Here is a 20,389-nt window from a genome sequence, read left to right on the forward strand (position 1 = left end):
TTGTCACTACAGGGTCACAGCACAGAGAGAGGAGGATGCTAGAGGGACAAAACAAAAACAAAAACAAAAACAAACCAAAATAAAAAAACCAAAAACCAAAGCCGCCTCCTCCCTAAAGCAAAAGAAAGCCAAGATGTGGTGTCTGCTCTAGCTCAGTGGTTCCGTGAGGGCGGCCGCAGTAGAGGTAGGGAGCGGCTGGCTTTAGTAACTTATTCTCTAACAGTCGTGAGTTACGATGCTACTTCAACCCCTGGACAGTGTCTTCAAAACAGCCCTCCTCCTTGGGTCCTTTTTTCCAAACATTCCACTGAAGGGATAAATGTTCTTCTTGCACCCAGAGCCACCCAAAATGTTCAAGTCAAAAATATTTATACATTTTATACTGAGTTATCTTTTTGTCTGCTAAAAATAGTATTGCAAATTTTGGCTTCTTTTGACATAAAAATCACAGTCGTGCTTGCAATGAGGCGACTGATGGGACACAAGCAAAGGTCACTCAATCAGAATGTTTTAGATCCTGCATCCTTTCCTTTCTAGGAGAATAAAGCAAACAAAGCCAATACCTTTGCCACTTTTGAAACACTTTGAATTGAGCCCTTTCTTCCAGAAGCACAGGCTGGGCTGCCTGACATGCAGAACCACACAGCACTGGGTAAGGCTGAGATGTCACATGCTTGTCACCATTCCAATTTGAGATCCACGGCAAGCAGATTCTAACAGGGTCTTTGGAGTTCTCAGCTGGCTGAGCCACCTGCCCTTTCCCACGTCAGCTAAGAATCACCATCTTTAGGGAAGCCAAGCAGGGAACAGTGAGGCAGAGCAAGACTTGGGTAGCACTGGGCTTATGAAGCTCCTGCTGTTGAACCAGGTAGCACTAGGCACCCCACAGTCCCTTGGAGGGGCTGGCCTGTCGGCTTGGCAACCCTCACAGCCCCTTTTTCTGCCTTCCTTTATGTTCTAAACAAACACCACACATCTAGTTTTCCTCGGGGCCCACACCTGCAGTCACACCGAGAAGGACCCCTCGGAGTCTCTCCTCAATTGCCTTTCACACATCACTGGCTGCATCCACATTCAAGGGCAAAGTAAGACACCAAATCAGATGTTAGCTGAAGCAACTGGTATAGAAAACAATACAGAATTCAAGTACTGAGACAGTCGGGCAGACAGGCAGCCACTCCAGGGTCACACTATCAGCCCTGTCTCTGGTCCCTTTCCCTGGAACTGCTGTATTTGTCCCAGCTGCCTCAGGGACTATTGTCTGCTGTGGGAGGACAGAAGAGTAATGGCTGGATCTAGCCCTGTACCAGCAGCTCCAACCCAACCCGATCCAGTCCCAACTATCCTCATGGCAAAGATGCTAATGTAGCAAAGTTTCTACAATAGACTCTACATAGTATGTGCGTATTGCTAGTAGTCAAGCTAGGAACAGAGGTGTAGACATCTGACAAATGCTGAGAGGCTCTCACCTATAGGGTCTGGACGAGTCAGGGTCACATGACAGGACAAGACAGCCCCGATTCTGGAATTAGTCATCTTGTAAACAAAGGAGGGGGGTCTGGTTTTTTGAACTGGTTTTCCTTGGAAAAAATAATCAAAAGATGCTAAGGCACTCTGGAAGGCCCCTCGGAGCCCAGGCCTGCCACCCGCCTGCCTCGAAGTACATTCAGGATGCAGAGGGAGTGCCCCCCCCCAAGCAGGTACAGTCATTGGCCATGCATGCCTGCAAACGCTCCCCACCACGTCCACCATGGGACACATTAGTGCAAAATGCTCTGTCTGGCCCACCCGGGGCACAGGGAGAGCTCATAATCCATTCACATTTAATATTATTGAAGTTTTACCTATAGTTCTTGCCTTCCTTACCCAGAACAAAACAGATGGCAATTATAAACACTAAGGGACAGAGGTTGAGGACATTGTGCTAGCCCGAGCAGTGGTCAGGCATTCTGTGCGGCCACTGTCTCCTCTAATGGCCAGCGGCACCCTTCCTGTGCTGGCCCATGGTGGGGACCATGCCCATCTTGGAATGGAGGGATGAGAAAGAGCCCTTCTACCACCAACCAAAACAGGTGGGTTTGTCTCCCAAAGGTTCCCAAGGATGTTCAAATTAAAGTGCAAATTTGGGTAGGGAAGCAGATGGATGTTCCAGAGGGGAAGGGCACAGCCCTGCCCCCAATCCTGTCGTACCCTCTACAGTTCTATGGTCTTCACCCAGCACCAGGAGGGTTTGGTCCAAGTCACTAAAGGGCTGGCTGGGGCTCCAACCTACCTAGGAGTAAGATGGAAATGGGAGAAGTGAGAGGTCCATCTCTGGGCAGCTAGTTCCAGAGCTGGATATTAGCTAGTCTCTCAACCGGCCCGAGTTACCAAGGAGCAGGGGAGGGGCTCAGCTCAGTTCCCACAGTGCCTGCCATGATGTCCCTTTCCCTGTCCCACACCACAGGTCTCTCAAAAGAGGGGAGGGTGAAGATATGACCATACATGTATCGACATGTATAGTCAGCACAGTATGGGGTCTACCTGTGAGGCCCCCAAGACAGGGAAGTGCCTGCAAAAAGGTGGCGACACAGAGGGAGTCTAAACTGCACCTCAGGTCTCTTATCCTCCACATGGGGAAAAGCCTGCTCAGCCCGTGGGCACACAGGAGGGGTTCCTAGGGCAGCAAACTCAAGATGCATAGAGGGATAGGGATTAGACTTTTCAAGTTTGTTATCGTGGGTGTCCTTGGGCACCTCAGCAGCTGCTAGGCTTTGCTGGTGGGCAAGCAGTCCTCAGACAAGAGTCCAAGAGGAGACACTTGGGTAAGTGGCCTCAGGAGCGTATCCCACACTTAAAAATGATAAAACGCCAGCTTCAAGCCCACCAGCTGTCCTCAACGGTCCCTGCAGGTGCCATCCTCATGATATTCTAAGTTTCTGGTCCCCAGTGAGATCGATCTACACCTGCCAACTTCCCTGGCCCAGGCTTGTAGGGCCTGTACCTGCCACCAACAACACAGGTACCCACAGTGAGCAATAAGCCCATCCCAGGCAGCAGTGTCCTGCTGGCCAGGCCCACAGGGGCCTAGCTAGGCTGTACACAGTTAGCTGTACTTCCCTGGGCCCCCTCTGCCTCCAATGGGAGGCCAAGATGGGGGTTATGGACATGTATTCACCCAAATCTGCAGCAGGCTGGGGACAGGGACACTAGTCGCTCGCTTTTTTTTTCTTTTTTCTTTTTTTTTTTTTCTTTTCCTCTGTTCGGTCTGAAAGCTTCCAAACCACAAACAAAATAGATCTGAACTAAACAAAAACAGCAAACAAGCAAAATCCCAGAGTGGCTGGAGAGGCAGAGGGTGGTGAGGGCAGCCATGGCCAGGGGCAGAGAGACCCTGCAGGGATCAGCAGGCCAGCCGCTGGGGGTCTGGGTGAAGCAGAGTGAGGACACAGGTGTGGAGGGGGAACACCTCATTTTTCCCCCACCCCCAGGTGACCAGCCAGAGCTACTGCAGGGCCATCACTGGCCTTCCTGCTTCTCTCTTTCTCTCTCTCTTTCTCTCTCTTTCTCTCTCTCTCTTTCTCTCTCTCTCTCTCTCTCTCACACACACACACACACACACACACACACGCATACACGCACACACACATGCATGCACGCAGCTTCTTGGAAGGAATGAAAACAAGAGAAGTCTGGCCTCTGGGGGCCCAGTACTCCCCTCCCCCACTGTCCCAGTGGGGTCCTTATGGGTAAGAATGGAGTGTCGTGTTTGCCCCTCCAGCCCCAGGCCACTGCTGCCCCAGCTCTGCTTTGAGAGCAGAGGGAATAGGAAGGGTGGATGAGGCAGGGTCAGGGCAGGATATCAGAGACTGGGTAGCCTCTTCTACCTTCCCAAGAAGGGAGAGAGAACACTACCACCCACGGGAGACTGAGCTGGGGAATATCAAAAAGTTGCCCTGGGACCTTTGTCCCAGAGAGTGGCCAGCGGCCTAAATGTTTACAGTATAATGAATGCATTTGTTTCCTTCATCCATTTTAAATACAGGCAGAATAAAAATCACATTTTTGTCAGGCAGCAGTAGCAGTTCAGTAGGTAAGTGGCTTGATCACATTTGTTTGTATTAGTAACGCATGCAAGCAGCTTTAGTACTCGGTCCCTTGTGAGTTGGCCTTGCTGGCCACTTACAAGGTCCCTGTATAGGTGCCCTCTGGCCTTCTTGTTGCTGTGGCCACTGGTGTCTGAGGCCTGCTGGAGCTGGTGTTGCCCTGCTCAAAGGCCTGAGGGGAGCTCTGGCCATCAGCAGGCAGCTGCTCAGGGGCAGCCACCTCCTGGATAACTGAGCCAGCCCCATCCACCTCCTCATTAGCCTCAAAGGCAGGGTTGGCTGAAGTGCTCAGATCAACATTCACCGCATCAGTTCTCAAAGCCACGATGGTGGCTGCGTCACCTCGTCGCTCGGCATAGATGCGCTGCTCAAACACCTGTGAAGCCGCAGACGGGAACTCAGGATCCAGGGGCAGGCTGGCAGCTGATGCACCCATGACACTACGGTACATCTCCACACCCTCTGGAAGCATAGACTTGATCTTGGGTAGCCAGCGCTTACGAACACGGCGAGCATTGGTACACATGTCCGCAGCGATCACGTTCATCTCGCTCTCTTTGAAGCTGGGGGCAAAGTTCTGACAGTACACTGCATGGGAGAGAGAAGGGAAAGGAGTAAGAATAGTCTCTCCCTGCCCACTGCTGCCTAAGTGTCCACAGAAGTAAGGCGCCCAGGGCGGGAGCGTCTGCAGTCTTGATTCCCACTGGGATCCCATGATCTGAGCTGTCAATCCAGAAGTCACGTTTTCTTTCCTCCACCCAGGAGGCCCATATGACTCTTGGGGATGTGTCTGCTTGGGTGCCCACCAGCTTTGGACCTGTGTCTAACCTTCCTACCTCCTCCTGAAAAATGAGACAGGTCAGGTCCTCCCCATATGATCAGTTGGCTCGCCAACACCATCCCTAGTCTCAGACACGTCAGACAAAAAGGAATGGGTGTCCTCATCAATATAACAAGACAAAAGCCTCTGCTGTTTCCTAAGGAGCTGGAGACTGAGGTCAGGCCTAGGTCCTCACAAGCATCAACCAGGAACAGGTTCCTAAGAGCCCAGCTTCACCACTTTCCAGTATCTCTGGCTCACTTCATTCCTCAGGACCGTAACTGCCCTCTTCTATAAAATAGAATTAGTCTCACAAAGGGAATTTCTAAGAAAGAAAATAAGATGTTTATTCTTGGGCCAGTGGTCCCAGGCAGCTGTGCCCTGGGCCAGTCTCTGTGTGTTGGGTAGCACAGCTTCTTCTGTATCTGAGGCTACAGGGCTGGGCGGTGGCTTGCTACATAGATGGACTGGGCTCCGCCCCACCACGCAGGAGCGGGAGGCAGAAGCCGGCCGAACAGATGGCAAAGGCTCAAAATAACCTCAACATGTAAATAAGGGGTTTTGTTCAAAAAGGAAAATTAGATCTATTTCACATATTAAAATAGTTTCGCAGCTGAATTCATCACACTTGGAAACCTACCAAGGACGTTAACACCTCGAGACGAGTTCTACTTGCTGCTCTTTTCTCTCTCCTGGTCCTGGTGCTGCAGGCCAAAGCGAGCATGCAGGAACCTGTGGCCTAGAATGACCCTGGGGGCTCAGCCTGCCTCAGGTTGAGATTTCAAGTCCAGATGGGATTCCTTGAGTCTCCCAGACCCACCCTCCGGGAGTGATCCTTCATGGTCCACTCACGTTTCACAGCGTTCAGGACTCTGCTGTCCAGTGGCTTTCGGCTCGGATCACTGGTAGAGGAGCGAATGCCAGTGCCACAGCTGTTGGCCAGTGTGTTCCTGGAGGAGGGATGAGGAAAGGAGGCAGAGTTGGGCCAGAAGTGACCCAAGGAACAGAGTTTCCCATTCACATACCAGGTGAAAGAGCTCAAATTCCCACACCCACCCATGTCTCCCCTGAATCAATCCGTATGCCTTCTGAGTCATGCACACTGTTGAAGGAAGGTCCAGTCTTCCCTTAAGGGAAAGAACTCCCAGTGAGTGGGCAACCTGAGTGACAAGACTAAGAAGCTGACTAACCCAGGAATTATCCACGGGAAATCCTGAGTCATCCGAGTGACATGCTTTTCCCTGGGGAAGGGGCTCTTTTGACTCATGCACATGGTAGTGTCCACATAGCTTTCCACTTCCTTTGGGTAGGGGTACACAGCCAGTATTTCTCCAGACTGGGCCCTAACGTACAAGGATCTTCCTAGAGCTTCCCTAGGGCATCTCCATGTCAGACGCCCACATTTGTATTAGGAAAAAGTGGAAGGCTCTAAAAGCTCAAACCTTTCATCACCAAGACAGCTCACAGCTAGAGGGAACTCTGGAAGCTTCTGCAGCCCCCTAAACACCTACCTGTCAAAGAAGGTGGCCAGGAGCCTCCGCAGCAGGACCTTATGCTTCACTCCTGCACACAGGTGGCAGTTCATGAGCTGGCCACGTGTGATGTAGACCCCAGAGCCTAAAGCCAGCAAACATCAATGTATGAGGGGATGCCAAGGCCAAACCTTTCCCTGTCATACTCCCATCCTCAACTGAGAGCCCCCAGGGTTGGGGGAATATGTGGCAAACCCATACCTTCAGCATCATTTAACCCCCCAGCTTCCTTTATTGTGATAAGGCCTGTGGGCAGGATGAGAACTTCAGCCCTCACCACTTCTCAGGAACTTTCTGGGGCTAGCTCTGGCTTTGGTTTTCTACCCTGTCCTTCCCCAGACACCAAACAGCCATGGGCAGGAGTTGGGAGAGATGGACAGCGGTCTGGGGAATCCAGCTGAGGCTTCTGCTGGCCCAGCACTGGCCTTTCTACCTCATGTACTCAAGGAAGCTTGAGTGCAGGTGTGAACAGAGAAGCCATTCTCAGCCATAGACCCCCAAGAGAGCCCCTGTATAGTGTGGGTGGGCAGAGGACGGAACCCATGGAGACCAACCGGAGCAGCAGAATCAGGGAGGCCCCTGTTAACGTGGTACTGCCACAGGGGAAGAGCCTGTCACCTGACTGGAGGGAAGCACAGGCGGAAACAGTGAGAGGTGCACCCAGACTGTGGCTCTGGCTATGTGCTCCCACTTACATGAGTCTCCTTCATCTGATTTTTTTGTTTGTTTGTTTTTGTTTTTCAAGACAGCTTCCTCTGTGTAGCCCTGGCCATCATGGGCTAGCTCTGAAGGCCAGGCTGACTTCAAACTCAGAAATCCACCTACCTTTGCCTCCTGAGTGCTGGGATTAAAGGCATGTGTACCGCCACCTGGTTGCTTATCTTATTTCTGACAGAGCATGGGCTAAACCTTTTTGTTTTAAGATGAGCTCTTACTATAGAGTCTATGCTTGCCTTCAGTTCTCAATTCTCCTGCCTCAGCCTCCCTAGGCTTTAGCAGAAGAGATTAGGTGAAGACAGGAGGGCTGGTGAGATAGCTCAGCAGTTAAGAGCACTGACTGTTCTTCCGAAGGCCCTGAGTTCAAATCCCAGCAACCACATGGTGGCTCACAACCATCCATAATGAGATCTGATGCCCTCTTCTGGTGTGTCTGAAGACAGCTACAGTGTACTTACATATAATAAATAAATAAATAAATAAATAAATAAATAAATCTTTAAAAAGAAAAAGACAGGAACCTGCTCTTGCTTAGGAACACTTCTACCTCTTCAGTCTGAGAGATTGTCCCTAGTAGCTTCCAGAGATTCTATCCTGCCCTAGGACTTGGATGGAGCAGCCCTAATCCATACCCTGGAAGCTACATTCCCGCTGCCTGCTGGAGTGGTTAGTTACCGGAGTGGTTAGTAATGAAGTCTCTAAGGCAGTGGTTTCCAAGAAAGAGACAACTGACAGAATCTGGAGTTTCTGTTCTAATAAGAGTGGACCTCAAGATGCTATCCAGGATGTGCCAGTAGGGGGTGATATCAAAATAGAAGCAGGAGAGGGTGGCTCAGGGAGGCAGAGCTAAGGTGCAAGGCTGAGGAACCTGTCCAGCTTTACTGGGGCTTCCCATGCAAACAAAATGAGCAATTAAAGCCCAGCCATGGCTTTACCTTTAATCCAATCACAGGAGACAGAGTTTCTGTGAATTAGAGGCCAGCCTGGTCTACACATCAAGTTCCAGGAAATCCAGGGCTATAGAGCGAGACTTTTCTCAAACAGACAATTAAAGGAAACTGTGGAAGACACCACCTACTTGGATCTTGCTGAATACTGCTTCACAAAATGCAAGCATCTCAACACTAAAGGGATGATGTTTCTGAAAAGGCGCTGGCCCCAAGGGATTCTGGACTCCACTCTGCACTGTGAGCTACTGTTCAGACACTATGACCGAACACTAGGGCAGGAGAGACACTGGTAAGTATGTGACTTGGTTCTATCTGTGACCTAAATTAAAATGCATCATGGATATAGCCCCCGCCAATCAGAAGCCTGGCCAGCTCAGGGGACTCAATTAAAATGCTAAATTAATTCAATTGAATAACTCCTCTTAATGACACATTCTTCTAAAAGGAAATTAGAGGAAATTTAAGATGTTCTTTTTTCTTTCTTTTTGACTGACTGGTGATGAGTGTATTGTTTATAGCTCTGAAAAATACTGGGTATGACATTTGCATACAGTGACGGGTGGGGCCATCTCACCTGCTACAAGCTCCAGTTTCTCTCCAGGATCTCCCTCCGAGTAGAGCTTTGGGTGGCAGCGGTATCCAATCTGGCTGATGAGGCTAGCAGGAAGTGCCACCAGGTCTCGACGGATGAGGACACAGGAGCGACTCTCCAGGGGCACTGGCTCTGGTTTCTCTTGCACTAAGGCAAAAAAACTAACCCAATTAGGTTGGAGTCTGTGGGTGAACCGGGATGTTCTGTGCCTGTCCACTACATTCCCCAACGCCCAGGTCAGAAGCTTTCCGTATCAGCCTGGACTATAGCAGCCAGTCCTCCACACTATACATGCAGTGTCTACCTCCACATCCAGCACTGTCCTGCAAAGGCGCCTGATAGCATGAAGAAGATGGCTATAAGGAATGCCTGCCTACACCTGGCAACAGGCTGCTCAGGATCAGTGACGTTTCCCAGAGGTGTCAAGACAACAGGTTATGGGTTAGGTGGGAAGGCGAGAGCTGAAGGGGAGGCCAGAGGGTATGTGCAGGAAGCAGGAAAGGACAGTCTGACCAGAGACCTTGGAGCTGCAGGTGGAACTTAAATTCAGCAGCCTGTACCTTTCAGAGTGTAAAGCTGCCAGCTCTGCTGTCAGGAAAAGTCATGGAAGGAGACAGCCAGCGAAACAGAACAGGGCCTCAAGTAGGGATCCGGGCTCTCCTCGAAGTGGCTTCATGCAAGAGGTAACCAGATACAACTAGTTCTACTTAGCAGATGAGGAGATAGGGGTCTTAGCACATGTCCCCTTGGACCATTTTGGCCTGGCACAGGAAGTGCTCTTAAATATTTGTCAGGAGTAAAGCCAGTCTGGCATCCCTGTTGTCTGGAAATGCTCTGGCAAACCACTTCTATAACAGGCAGTTGGGCCTAAGAGCTCCTCTGCACCTGTAGCTCTGAGGCTGCACCAGTGACACCTGCCCACAGAGGCAGTCATGGCTATGAGTATGCTCCAAAGTGCAGGATGAGTGCAGACTACCCAGCGTCAGTATCCAACAGGCAAGACCAACAGTCCCCTACAAGTCACAGAGGGCCTGGGCCAAGGCGCCTTAATGAGGACTCCTTGGACACCCTATATGCTACAAGATCAAGGAAGGCCTGTGGTGCTAACCAATCCTGCACAGTCTTGTCTTGGTCCTTCCATTCTTCCACTGCCTCTCCAGTCCCTTTTCCCAGGAGGCCTTGCAGTTGAGTTAGGTTTTCAGCTAATCTTCGGTCCAGGCTCCCAACAGGCCACAGAGACTGGAGTAGCACATAGAGCCACTCTGCTCAGGGGCCTCAGGTGTCACATCAGTTCTTGTGTTCCCAGCCAGCTGTTCCCAGCTGTGTATGTTTCTATGTATCTGTGTGTCTATGCATGTGTTTGTGTGTATGTCCTATGTATGTTTAGACATGTGTGTTTGTGTATCTGAATGTATGGTATGCATGTATGAATATATGTGTCTGTATGTGTCATGTCTATGGTTGTATCTGAGCCTGTGTTTCTGTATGTGTCTGTGTGGTACAGGTAGGGCTTGGCCCTAGGACAGCTAGAACCTGTTGGCCTCACGGGTTCCCTGGCCAGCTCAAGGCAGGTGTCTTAGATCTTGCCTGAGATAACTCCAAGATCAAACACAGGTACACCTGGCTGCTACAGCAGGGCTAACCTAGCTTCAGGCCCCTTCTCACAATGACCGAACCATAGGGACTCTCAGCCCTTCTCAGCAGGGGGCTATGGTGCAGGGGTCCCTTAAGGGCATGTGGCAAGGGAGGGTCCTGCACAGGAAGGACTTGCAAGTCATCTTAACACCGTGCCCCTAAGGGAAATGTTGGAGTGCCCATCCCCAAGGATCAATATCTGGGTTCTGAAATGACCACCCACACCCTAAGACACAGTGAATCACTGCAGGAGAATGCAGAAGGGGTTTCAGCCCAGAAGATGGGATGGAGCTCAGCTACAACTCAGCACTGCTCCAGTGTCTAGAGTCAGAGCAAGATGCCTCTGGCCCACTATTTTTTGATGCAGCCCCAAACAAGCACAACTCTGCCAGTGTTATGTGGAAGTTTTAGAGTGTTGCTAGACATTCGATGAGGACAGAAGCTAGGAAAATGGAAGCTGCTGAGATGCATACCCCTGGTACCAACTGGTGGTCAGACTAGCCAGGTGGCATTTCCCATCCAACAGAGCAATGAAGAGTCTTTACAGCCCGGAATTACCCAGAGACTGAGGGAACACATCAAACAATCCGGATGGTATTTTAAAACATAATTATCCGCCCCCCCTCGCCCCGCCTGCTGTGATTACACATGCAAACGAGCAGCGCCAACGCTGTGCGTGGCATTTACATAAAGAGTGTTCACCAACAGAAATAATTCTCCGTCCGCAGCCAGCGCTCGCTCTCTCGAGATGTTTTTCTCAAGAGCAGAAGTTGTTTGTGCTCCACATGCACACCCCTCCCCAGCCTGGCTCCTCAAGAGCCAGAGACTGTCAGCCCAGAGCCCCAAAAAACCTCTTCTATTTCTGCCCTGCCAAGTGCTGGATGCTACTGCCACTAAAAATACACCAATCTGAGTCTTAGCTCATCTGCAAAGGTGCTCTGAGCTCCTCTGTGTGTCCCGCCCCTTCCCCAAGTCTCCACATCACAGGCCTGAGTGGCTTCAGTGATCACCCAGGCTACAAGGTGGTGTTATATCGAACTCTAGAAAATCAGAAATCCCAGAAAGAGGAAACTGGACATTCACTTCCGTCCTCGTACCTCCCACCCACAGTGGACCTCAGTGGGTCTTGCTAGTGTGGGGTCTGTACTTGGTTCCAGGTATGCTGGAGGTCTGTCTGACCCTGTGCCGTCTCCACCCTCCCCCAAGAGGCTGTGAGCTGAGGGGAGATCCTGTGATCACACAAGGTTTCCCGTGTCCTGGTCTCAGTGGTATCAATGTCACCTACACACACCCCAGGCCAGGTGACACGGCTCTGGTTTCTAGGACTGAGTATCCTAAGGCATGTGAGGCATGGTTAGCTATTTCTACAAAGAGCTGACTAACCACTGGCTGAAGTGAAGTCACTTCCTAGTCATGGCAGAAAGCTCTGTTATAGGAGCACCCCTAGACACTCAGGCACTGATCCCCTCTCTCCAGGATCAGTGACCTATCTCCCTTGGGTTATACCATGGAAGCAAACCAGATTCTTTTTTTTTTTTTTGGTTTTTCGAGACAGAGTTTCTCTGTGTAGCCCTGGCTGTCCTGCAATTCACTCTGTAGACCAGGCTGGCCTTGAACTCAGAAATCCGCCTGCCTCTGCCTCCCAAGTGCTGGGATTAAAAGCGTGCAACACCACCGCCCTGCGCAAGCCAAATTCTTATAGTCACATGATATTGTGGGTTGCATTCCAGGGCTCATAACATGGTCACCCAGGAAGGCTGCTAACCCAGGTGTCAAACCCCACAGACTCAAGAAGCAAAATGTAGATATTGAGTGGGGAATCTGTCGGTTTGGGAAGATCTCAAGAAGTTCTGTGATTAGGATAATAGGGATGGCTGAACAGTGTGAAGATGCTTAATGTCACTGAAAATGACTGTGAAATGTTACAGTATACTATAGGCACATTTAAACGGAGGAGGAGGAGGCAGGATATGGTGGCACAGGCCTATAATCCTAGCACTCGGCAGAGGCAGAGGCAGGAAGATCAGGAACTCAAGGTTATCCTCAGCTATAGAGCAAATTTAAGATCAGCTTCACGAGGCCCTATGTTTAAGAAAATAAAGAAGCAGCAGCCAAGAAAATAAGTACTTTGGGTATAGTTTAGTGGTAGAGCATGCTTTGCTGGGATAAGGCCCTGGGTGCCCTTGCCAGCACCAAAAGGTGCCAGATGAGAGTAGGAGGCCGGGAAGGGTGGATGGATCCCATGGCCTGTTTCTTCCCACAGGATCTGGCCCCAAGAGGGTACCCAGCAGGAGCTTCCTCTCCCCATCCTTTCCTACCCTGTTCCACAAATGTCCTTGGGATTCACTCTCAGAAGACAACCCCACTGCTGGAACCTCACCAGGAAACAAGCTGATACAACAGCTGCCAGTGGGTAGATAGCCACTTAGGTCAGATCTTCACAGAGGCCTAGCTACTTCACTGACTAGAGGTACCCCCCCCCCAATTCAGAATCAGAAAATAAAACTTAGTCTTAACTATGAGTGGACTAAATGAGCCCATGGTGAGAGAAAATTGCTGACTCACACCATGGGAAGACTCCCTGTACCTATACCGCCAAGTCATCAAGAGCACATGGCACAGTCAGACAAGCTACTCGTCGCTGCTCATCACAGAGCCCCATAGACCATGGGTCAGTCAGCAAAGCAGGCTCAGACCTTTGTACAGTCATCCCAAACCAAAGCCAGGGTCACTCTCAATCAGAAGCAAAAGGTAGGAAAACCCTGTTCTTGGGTTAGGCTACAGAGTTTTGACATGATTCCCACAGTACAAATCCTAAAAAAGAAGCAGAAATGTGAGGTCTTCAGAATGAAACAAACAAAACCAAAACTTGTGTGAAAGAGTAACAAAATAGGGTGGCTACAGACAGGACAGAAGAAAGAAAACGCTCTCAAAACTCAACACTTAAAAACAAAAACAAGCTGGGTCGGTGGTGGCACATGCCTTTAATCCCAGCACTTGGGAGGCAGAAGCAGGCGAATTTCTGAGTTCAAGGCCAGCCTGGTCTACAGAGTGAGTTCTAGGACAGCCAGGGCTATACAGGGAAAACAATAAACCCTGAGGGCTGGAGAAATGGCTCAGTGGTTAAAAGCACTGGCTGTTCTTCTAGAGGTCCTGAGTTCAATTCCTAGCACCCACATGGAGGCTCACAACCGGCTGTAACCATAATCCCATTGAATTCCAATATCCCCTTTTGGTGTGCAGATGTACATGCAGACAAAAGAACCCATACACATAGATAAATAAATCTTTAAAAACAAAACAACCAGACCTCAGTTTCAAAAATGGGCAGACATCTAGGACTTATGAAAGAGAACCTGCATTGAGAAAGTATGCACATCAATGGGGGCTGGAGAGATGACTCAGTGGTTAAGAGAACTGTCTGCTCTTCCCGAGGTCCTGAGTTCAATTCCCACATGGTGGCTCATAACCATCTTTAAATGGGATCTGATGCTTTCTTCTGATGTGTCTGAAGAGAATGACAGTGTACTCATATACATAAAATAAACAAATCTTTAAAAAAGAAAAAAGAAATATGCATCAAAACCACAATGGAATCCTATCCTGTTCTTTGAAGTCAGGACCTAAAACCAGCCACAAGATTGTGTGCTGGTATAGGTGGAACCTGGCATCCTTGTGTTGTCGGTGAATACGAAATGAGAGCCACGTGGAAAACCAGCCTCATGGAGTCTCCAAGTAACTGGAGTCTGGAAGTCATGGTCCTTCTCCTCAAGGACACCACCTGAACACAGTGGTCTTGGGTCTTAGGAACAGGTTTACAGGGATGGAGAACAGGCAGCCTGTAGGAGACGCCTCACAAGTGGGGAGGTGAGTGGGCAACTGATGGCAGGAAGGGAGGGTGTGTGAGATACTACCTGTGCACCCAGGCATGAGCCCCACACATGCCTCATCTCCTACAGAAGACTATGTCCCCCACCCCATCCCCAACAAACACATACTTCCCGCCCAATACCATCCGGGCCTGGGTCTCTAGCAGTTCCTGGCTTAGGCACCTGCCTGACAGCCAGGGTCTGCAACAGCTGAACGTTAGTTTGAAAGGTTAAGGATACCAGTGTGGCGTTCTTTCCTCTGGGTACAACATCTTCACCCAGTGCTTAGCTGTGTTGGCTCAACACGACCTGCTAGACAGTAGCCTGTCATCACCAAACAGGGTACTTCCTGAAGCAGCATCCCTTCCCAGTTCCCAGAGCCCTTCAAAAAGGGAGCCTGTGTGACAGAGGTCAGACATGTCACCAACGTTATCTGGACATACCCATTTCACAGATGCCAAAATGTAGGACAAATCCATCTCAGATTCAAGAAAATGTGGCAAACTGTATACACAAGAAGACAAGCTGGTTGGGGAGACCCAGAGAAAACAGTGGATAAGGGACCAGGGGATGTGCACATATTCATGGATGATGTGGATTCCCAGTACAGAACAGAGGGCCATGTGGTCTTTAGACTCACCATGCTCAGCTGACAGAAGACAGGCAGTAAGGGCATACTTCAGCAGCACCCACATGGGCTCACATCAGACCCAGTGACCAGTCTTCTGGATCTAAGTGGTTCCTTATGCCCTCTCTGTTTTCAGGACCCTTACAGCTTCCATGAGTGGCCTGGCCCTCCAGCTTGGTTGGCTGGCCAGCCTAACATTGTTGGCACAGCCTTCACACTCGTGGTCCTGGCCAATGTCACTCCCTGGAGCCAAGCTCGCCCAGAACAGCAGGTAAAATGCTTTTACCCCAAGAATCTCTGGCACCTAAGTTCAGCTAGATCCTCCCATTACCCCCAGGGCTGACCCTTCCTCTGTGGGCTACCCTGGCCATCATCATTAGAGTGCTCATCACGGCGCTATACAAGCGTCTTTCTTGCTCTCCTTTTATGAATCTTTCCACTTTGTCCAATGACATCCAAGAGGTACACCGTACCACCCTCTCACAAGACAGGATGTGGCTTCCTTGACTGGTGGTGCACAGAGAACAGGCCACAATCACACAAAGGACATAGGTCAAAGTAAAGATCTGTGTATATAAAGGTACAAAGCTAAGACCTCATACTTATATACACATACACACATACACACATGCATCTTGGGCTTGAAAAGCACCTAAAATATGGTACCTATGGCTGCCACAGGGAATAGACCAGCAAGCAGCAAGCAGTGTTCACCTCTTAATGATCTCTAAATTAAGTCAGTGCTTAACTATGAAGAAATAAATACATCTAACTAGGCATCTACCCCTCCAGAGACTATGCTTCAGCTATGAAGTCACAAGGGCAAGAAGAGCTTCAAAGTCGGGCGGTGGTGGCGCACGCCTTTAATTCCAGCACTTGGGAGGCAGAGGCAGACGGATTTCTGAGTTTGAGGCCAGCCTGGTTTACAGAGTGAGTTCCAGGACATCCAGGGCTACACAGAGAAACCCTGTCTCAGGGAAGAAAAAAAAAAAAAGAAGAAGAGCTTCAAAGTGGAGAACAACTATAGGAGCTGTGCTTAAAAATAAAATGGAGGGCTAGGAGCTAAGACCCCCCAAAACAAGAGCAAGTTAGGTAGAGGAACTAAGGACAACAGGGAGACAACTAAGGCACAGACTCGGGGATGGCATTCTGAGCACCATTCCCATCATCCCTGGGTGTCTCTGTAGAATACTAAATAGCAAGCATGCAGGACAAGACTCAAAAACAGGAGCCAATGCACAGCTTGGTGGCTCCTGTCCTGGGAGGTCTCAGTCTGTTGGGACAGTTCTAGCTTCCAGTTGAAACCCAAAACAGCCATGGCTGAGGCTGGGGCTCACAACAGCCTACACTGGCCCACCCACAGCCTGGGAGGACCAGCCACCAGGCCCTCCTTGGAACAGCTGCTCAGGCTCCTAAAATGTTTTCAAGTAATACCCAGCAATCAAGAGAACTTGCCAGGAAAGACCAGAAAACAGCAGCAAAGATATTAGACACAGATAAGATGATAAAAGCGCAATTTACAAAAAGACATTCGATCTGATCATTAGCAGATACACATGCTACATCTGCTGTGAGTGTGGAAAGGGAAGGGAAACAAAACTGGGAGTCTCAGAGAAAACCAGAATCAATAAGGAAATAAAGCACAGCAGTAACTAAAACCGTGAGTTCAGAAGGACAATGTGGAGAAGAATTCCACAGAGCAGATAAGAGTTGTGAACAAGAAAATAATTCATTAAAAACACTCAGATGGGGCTGGAAAGATGGCTCAGCGGTTAAGAGCACTGACTGCTCTTTCAGAGGTCCTGAGTTCAATTCCCAGCAATCACATGGTGGCTCACAAACCATCTGTAAAGGGATCCGATGCCCTCTTTTGGTGTGTTTGAAGACAGCTACATAGTGTACTCACCTACATAGAATAAAGAAGTCTTTAAAAAAAAAAATACTTAGATGTTGGCAGAAAAACAAAGTGCAGAAGCCAGGGCTGAGAGATGGCTCAGTGGTCAAAAGAACTGGCTGCTCACAGGGAGGACACTGGTTCAATTCCCACACCCATATGGTAGGGCACAACCTGCAGTAACTCCAGCTCCAGAGACATCTAATGCCCTCTTCTGGTTTATATGGGCACGGCATACACATGGTGCAGAGATCCTCATGTTGTGGTGTCCCCCAACCATAAAATTGTTTTTGTTGCTACTTCATAACTGTGGGTTTGCTACTGTTGTGAATCATAATGTAAACATCTAATACGTAAGATGGTCTTAGGAAAACCCTCTGAAAGGAGCTCAAAAAGGGATTGTGACCCATGACTTAAGAACTACTGCCTTGCTGGGCAGTGGTGGCACACGCCTTTAATCCCAGCACTTGGGAGGCAGAGGCAGGTAGATTTCTGAGTTTCTGGCCAGCCTGGTCTACAGAGTGAGTTCCAGTACAGCCAGGGCTACACAGAGAAACCCTGTCTTAAAAAAAAAAAAAAAAAAAAAAAAAAAAAAAAAAGAAAAGAAAAGAAAAAGAAAAAAAAAGAACTACTGCCCCAAAACAACATAAAAACTTACAAGCCTTATTCACAGAAGAAAGGACACTTCTTTAATGCAAAAAAGAGGAGGAAAGGAAGGCGTAACAGTGGTCATGGCACAGTAGGGATCAAACCTTAAAGCAGCTTGTATAGGAAATGAGAGTGGGCTAAGTGTGCCAATAACACCAGCCTAGGAGCTGGGGTAGTGATGGGCATTGTGGGTTCCAGCTGCCCAGGAGACGGAGGGGATAGGATATCAGGCATCCCAGGCTTGCCTGTGAAACACATCGAGACCCTGTCGCAAGATAAAGCAGGGGGCAAGAGGCAGAAGAGACAGTCCAGGTACACCGGACATGGAAGAGAACTGGGTACTATACAAACATCAGACCAAGAGAAATCAATGGAAGGAAACACTGCCAGGCTTAATGGGGCTTATTTCACAATAAGAAAACAAGCCTGATATTAGCATGCACCCAGTACAGCTAGCAAGACAGCAGCAGGAATTCAAGAGTCACACACTGTCTCTGTGCCCACCCAAGACCAGGCCAACCTGGAAGAAGTCCCAGCTCTGCCCTGCAACCTCCTCTTGGCACATGGGGACTAAGTGAGGCACCAAGAAAGTCTCCACAGACTCGAGAGAGAGGAGGAGTCTGAGCACACCCCAGGACCACACAGGATTCAGTCTGCTAAGACGAGCCCAGTTCTGACTGTGCTTGGAAGTGAAGCAGATGTCATAAACCCACGGGCCATAGTAGGAGGGGGAGGGTGTCACACATTAGAAAAATATTTGTGGAGATAATAAAGACAATAGAGCACACCAAAATATGTTGTGGTAATGACCCGGCAACATGTGGAACCCCAACTGGCACTCAAGGTAGAGTGGGAGCACCAGGCTCTATCCCAAAGAAGTGTGACTTACAGGCCTAACAGGATGGAGCTTATTTTATTAATATTACTTATTGTGGGATTCAATGTTTTTAATTGTTTTGTGGGTATGTGTGATTTGCCTGCATCTATGTCAGTACACTATGTACAAGCCTGGATCTCTTGGAACTGGAATTATTGATGGTTGTACACAACCAAATGGGTGCAGAATTGAACCTGGGTCCTCTAGAAGAGCTGGCAGTGTGCTGAACCATTGAGCCGTCTCTCCAGCCCCTAATTTTTGGTTTTGTAAACTGAAACTAAAATATATGTAATGTAGTAAGCCAGGCATAGTGGTACATCCCTTTTATCCCAGTAGGCAGATGGACTTTGTGAGTTTATGCCAGCCTGATCTACACAGCAAGCTCCAGACCAGCCAAAGGTATGCAGTGAGATACTATCTTAAAAACAAATAAACAAGTAGGACCTATGAGACAGTTCGGTAGAAGGAGGTGCCAATGTCAAACCAGACAATCCAAGTTTGATCCCCAGGAGAAAACCAAGAAGTCGTCTACTGATCTCTATACATGAGCCACGGGGCATGTACAACTTCCCCACACATATACTACTAAAAATAATGAGTGACTAAATAAATAAATAAATAGAAGAGAAGAGACACCAATGCAAGACAGTTAGGCTAAAAGTGATTCTATGCAGGGGAGGGATCCAGAGGAGCTGAGTAAGATAAAATCTGAGCCGGGCATGGTGGCATATGAGTTTAATCCCAGCACTTAGGAAGCAGAGGCAGATGGATCTCTGTGAGTTCAAGACCAGCCTGATCTATGTAGTAAGTTCAGGTCAAGCAGAACTAAATAGTGAGACCCTGTCACAAAAAAACAAGGGAAAGGCTGGCGAGATGGCTCAGCAGTTAGGAGCACTGACTGCTCCTCCAGAGGTCTTGAGTTCAATTCCCAGCAACCACATGGTAGTTCACAACCATCTGCAATGGGATCGGATGCCCTCTTCTAGTGTGTCTGAAGACAGCTACAGTTTACTCATATGCAATAAATAAATTAAAAAAATAAACAAGGGAAAACTGTAACAATAAATTATTAATTTGTTAATTATTAAATGTATTAACAAATAAAAAGATGGCATTTGCTCACAGAGATCACTCTGTATCACTCTGCATTAGTTAATTTAAGTTGTAACAAAATAATTGATGTGACTTTTCAAGGGAGAAAAGTCACAAAATAATTGATGTGACTTTTCAAGGGAGCTATTCTAGCTCACAGGTTCACAAGGCTCAGTCCAGCATGGAGGGCAGGACATTTCACATCATGGCAGACACAAAGCAGAGAAAGGAGGGAACTGGGAATTCTTTTTAAAATTATTTTATGTGCCCCAGTGTTTAGCGTGTGTGGATAGCTGCATACCATGCATATGCAGTATCCTTAAAGGACAGAAGAGGGATTCAGGTTCCCTTTGAACTGGAGTTACAGACAATTGTGACCTACTATGTGGTTGCTGAGAATTGAACCCAGATCCTCTGGAAGAACAACCTGTGCTTTTAACCGCTGAGTCATCTCTCCAGCTCCATGAGACTTATCATCCCTAGCTAGGCACCTCTTGCCTACATTTCCACAATTTCTCTTAAGAGCTGGAGATCAAACACCAAAAACATGACCTGAGGAACATTTCACATTCAAACCATGAATGACTGACTGCAAGGCTACTGGACTCAACCTACCTGTGGCACAGATCCAGGCCTTGCTTTTGGACTCCACATTCTGGGATCCTGGGGAGGGAGCCATGGCTGTGGGCATGTCTCATTCAGGCCCAGAGCTGGAGACAACAAAGGCAGAGCCATCTAGCACAGCTTTGGGGATCTGGCTACCGAGGTTGGCTTCCTAGCTCTAGCAACTGCTAGCCACAAGCACCCCACTGAGCTCTCATGCCTGAGGCCCCTTCTGAAAGATGACACTAGACAGTCAGATCCTGAGGATGCTACCTCTCAGCTAGGGCGACTATATCCCAGGGACACCAAATATGGTGGCACGTGCTACTTCAGCATTTGTAGGCAGGGGAAGGCAGATATCTGAGTTCAAGGCTAGCCTGGCTTACACAGCAAGCTCCTCCAGGACAGTCAGGGACAACAGTGAGACCTCGTCTCAAAAACCAAAAA

At 48.9% G+C, this 20,389-nt stretch overlaps 1 protein-coding gene across 6 annotated transcripts in view; it reads right to left on the minus strand.

Annotated features, from left to right (window-relative positions):
- Window positions 1-302: 302 nt before the first annotated feature.
- Window positions 303-20,389, minus strand: part of Nacc2 (NACC family member 2) — a 67,673-nt gene continuing 47,586 nt past the window's right edge. For all 6 annotated transcript variants that reach the window (XM_031369398.1, XM_031369392.1, XM_031369397.1 and 3 more), the window contains 4 exons: window positions 8,679-8,843; window positions 6,417-6,522; window positions 5,758-5,855; window positions 303-4,673 (listed from right to left, as the gene is read on the minus strand). In XM_031369398.1, coding sequence (XP_031225258.1) covers window positions 4,162-4,673; window positions 5,758-5,855; window positions 6,417-6,522; window positions 8,679-8,843 — 881 coding nt within the window. In that variant the 3' untranslated portion in view covers window positions 303-4,161. The remainder of the gene's footprint in view (window positions 4,674-5,757; window positions 5,856-6,416; window positions 6,523-8,678; window positions 8,844-20,389) is intronic.

Source organism: Mastomys coucha, unplaced genomic scaffold (assembly GCF_008632895.1).
Source record: "Mastomys coucha isolate ucsf_1 unplaced genomic scaffold, UCSF_Mcou_1 pScaffold15, whole genome shotgun sequence".
Lineage (NCBI taxonomy): Eukaryota > Metazoa > Chordata > Mammalia > Rodentia > Muridae > Mastomys > Mastomys coucha.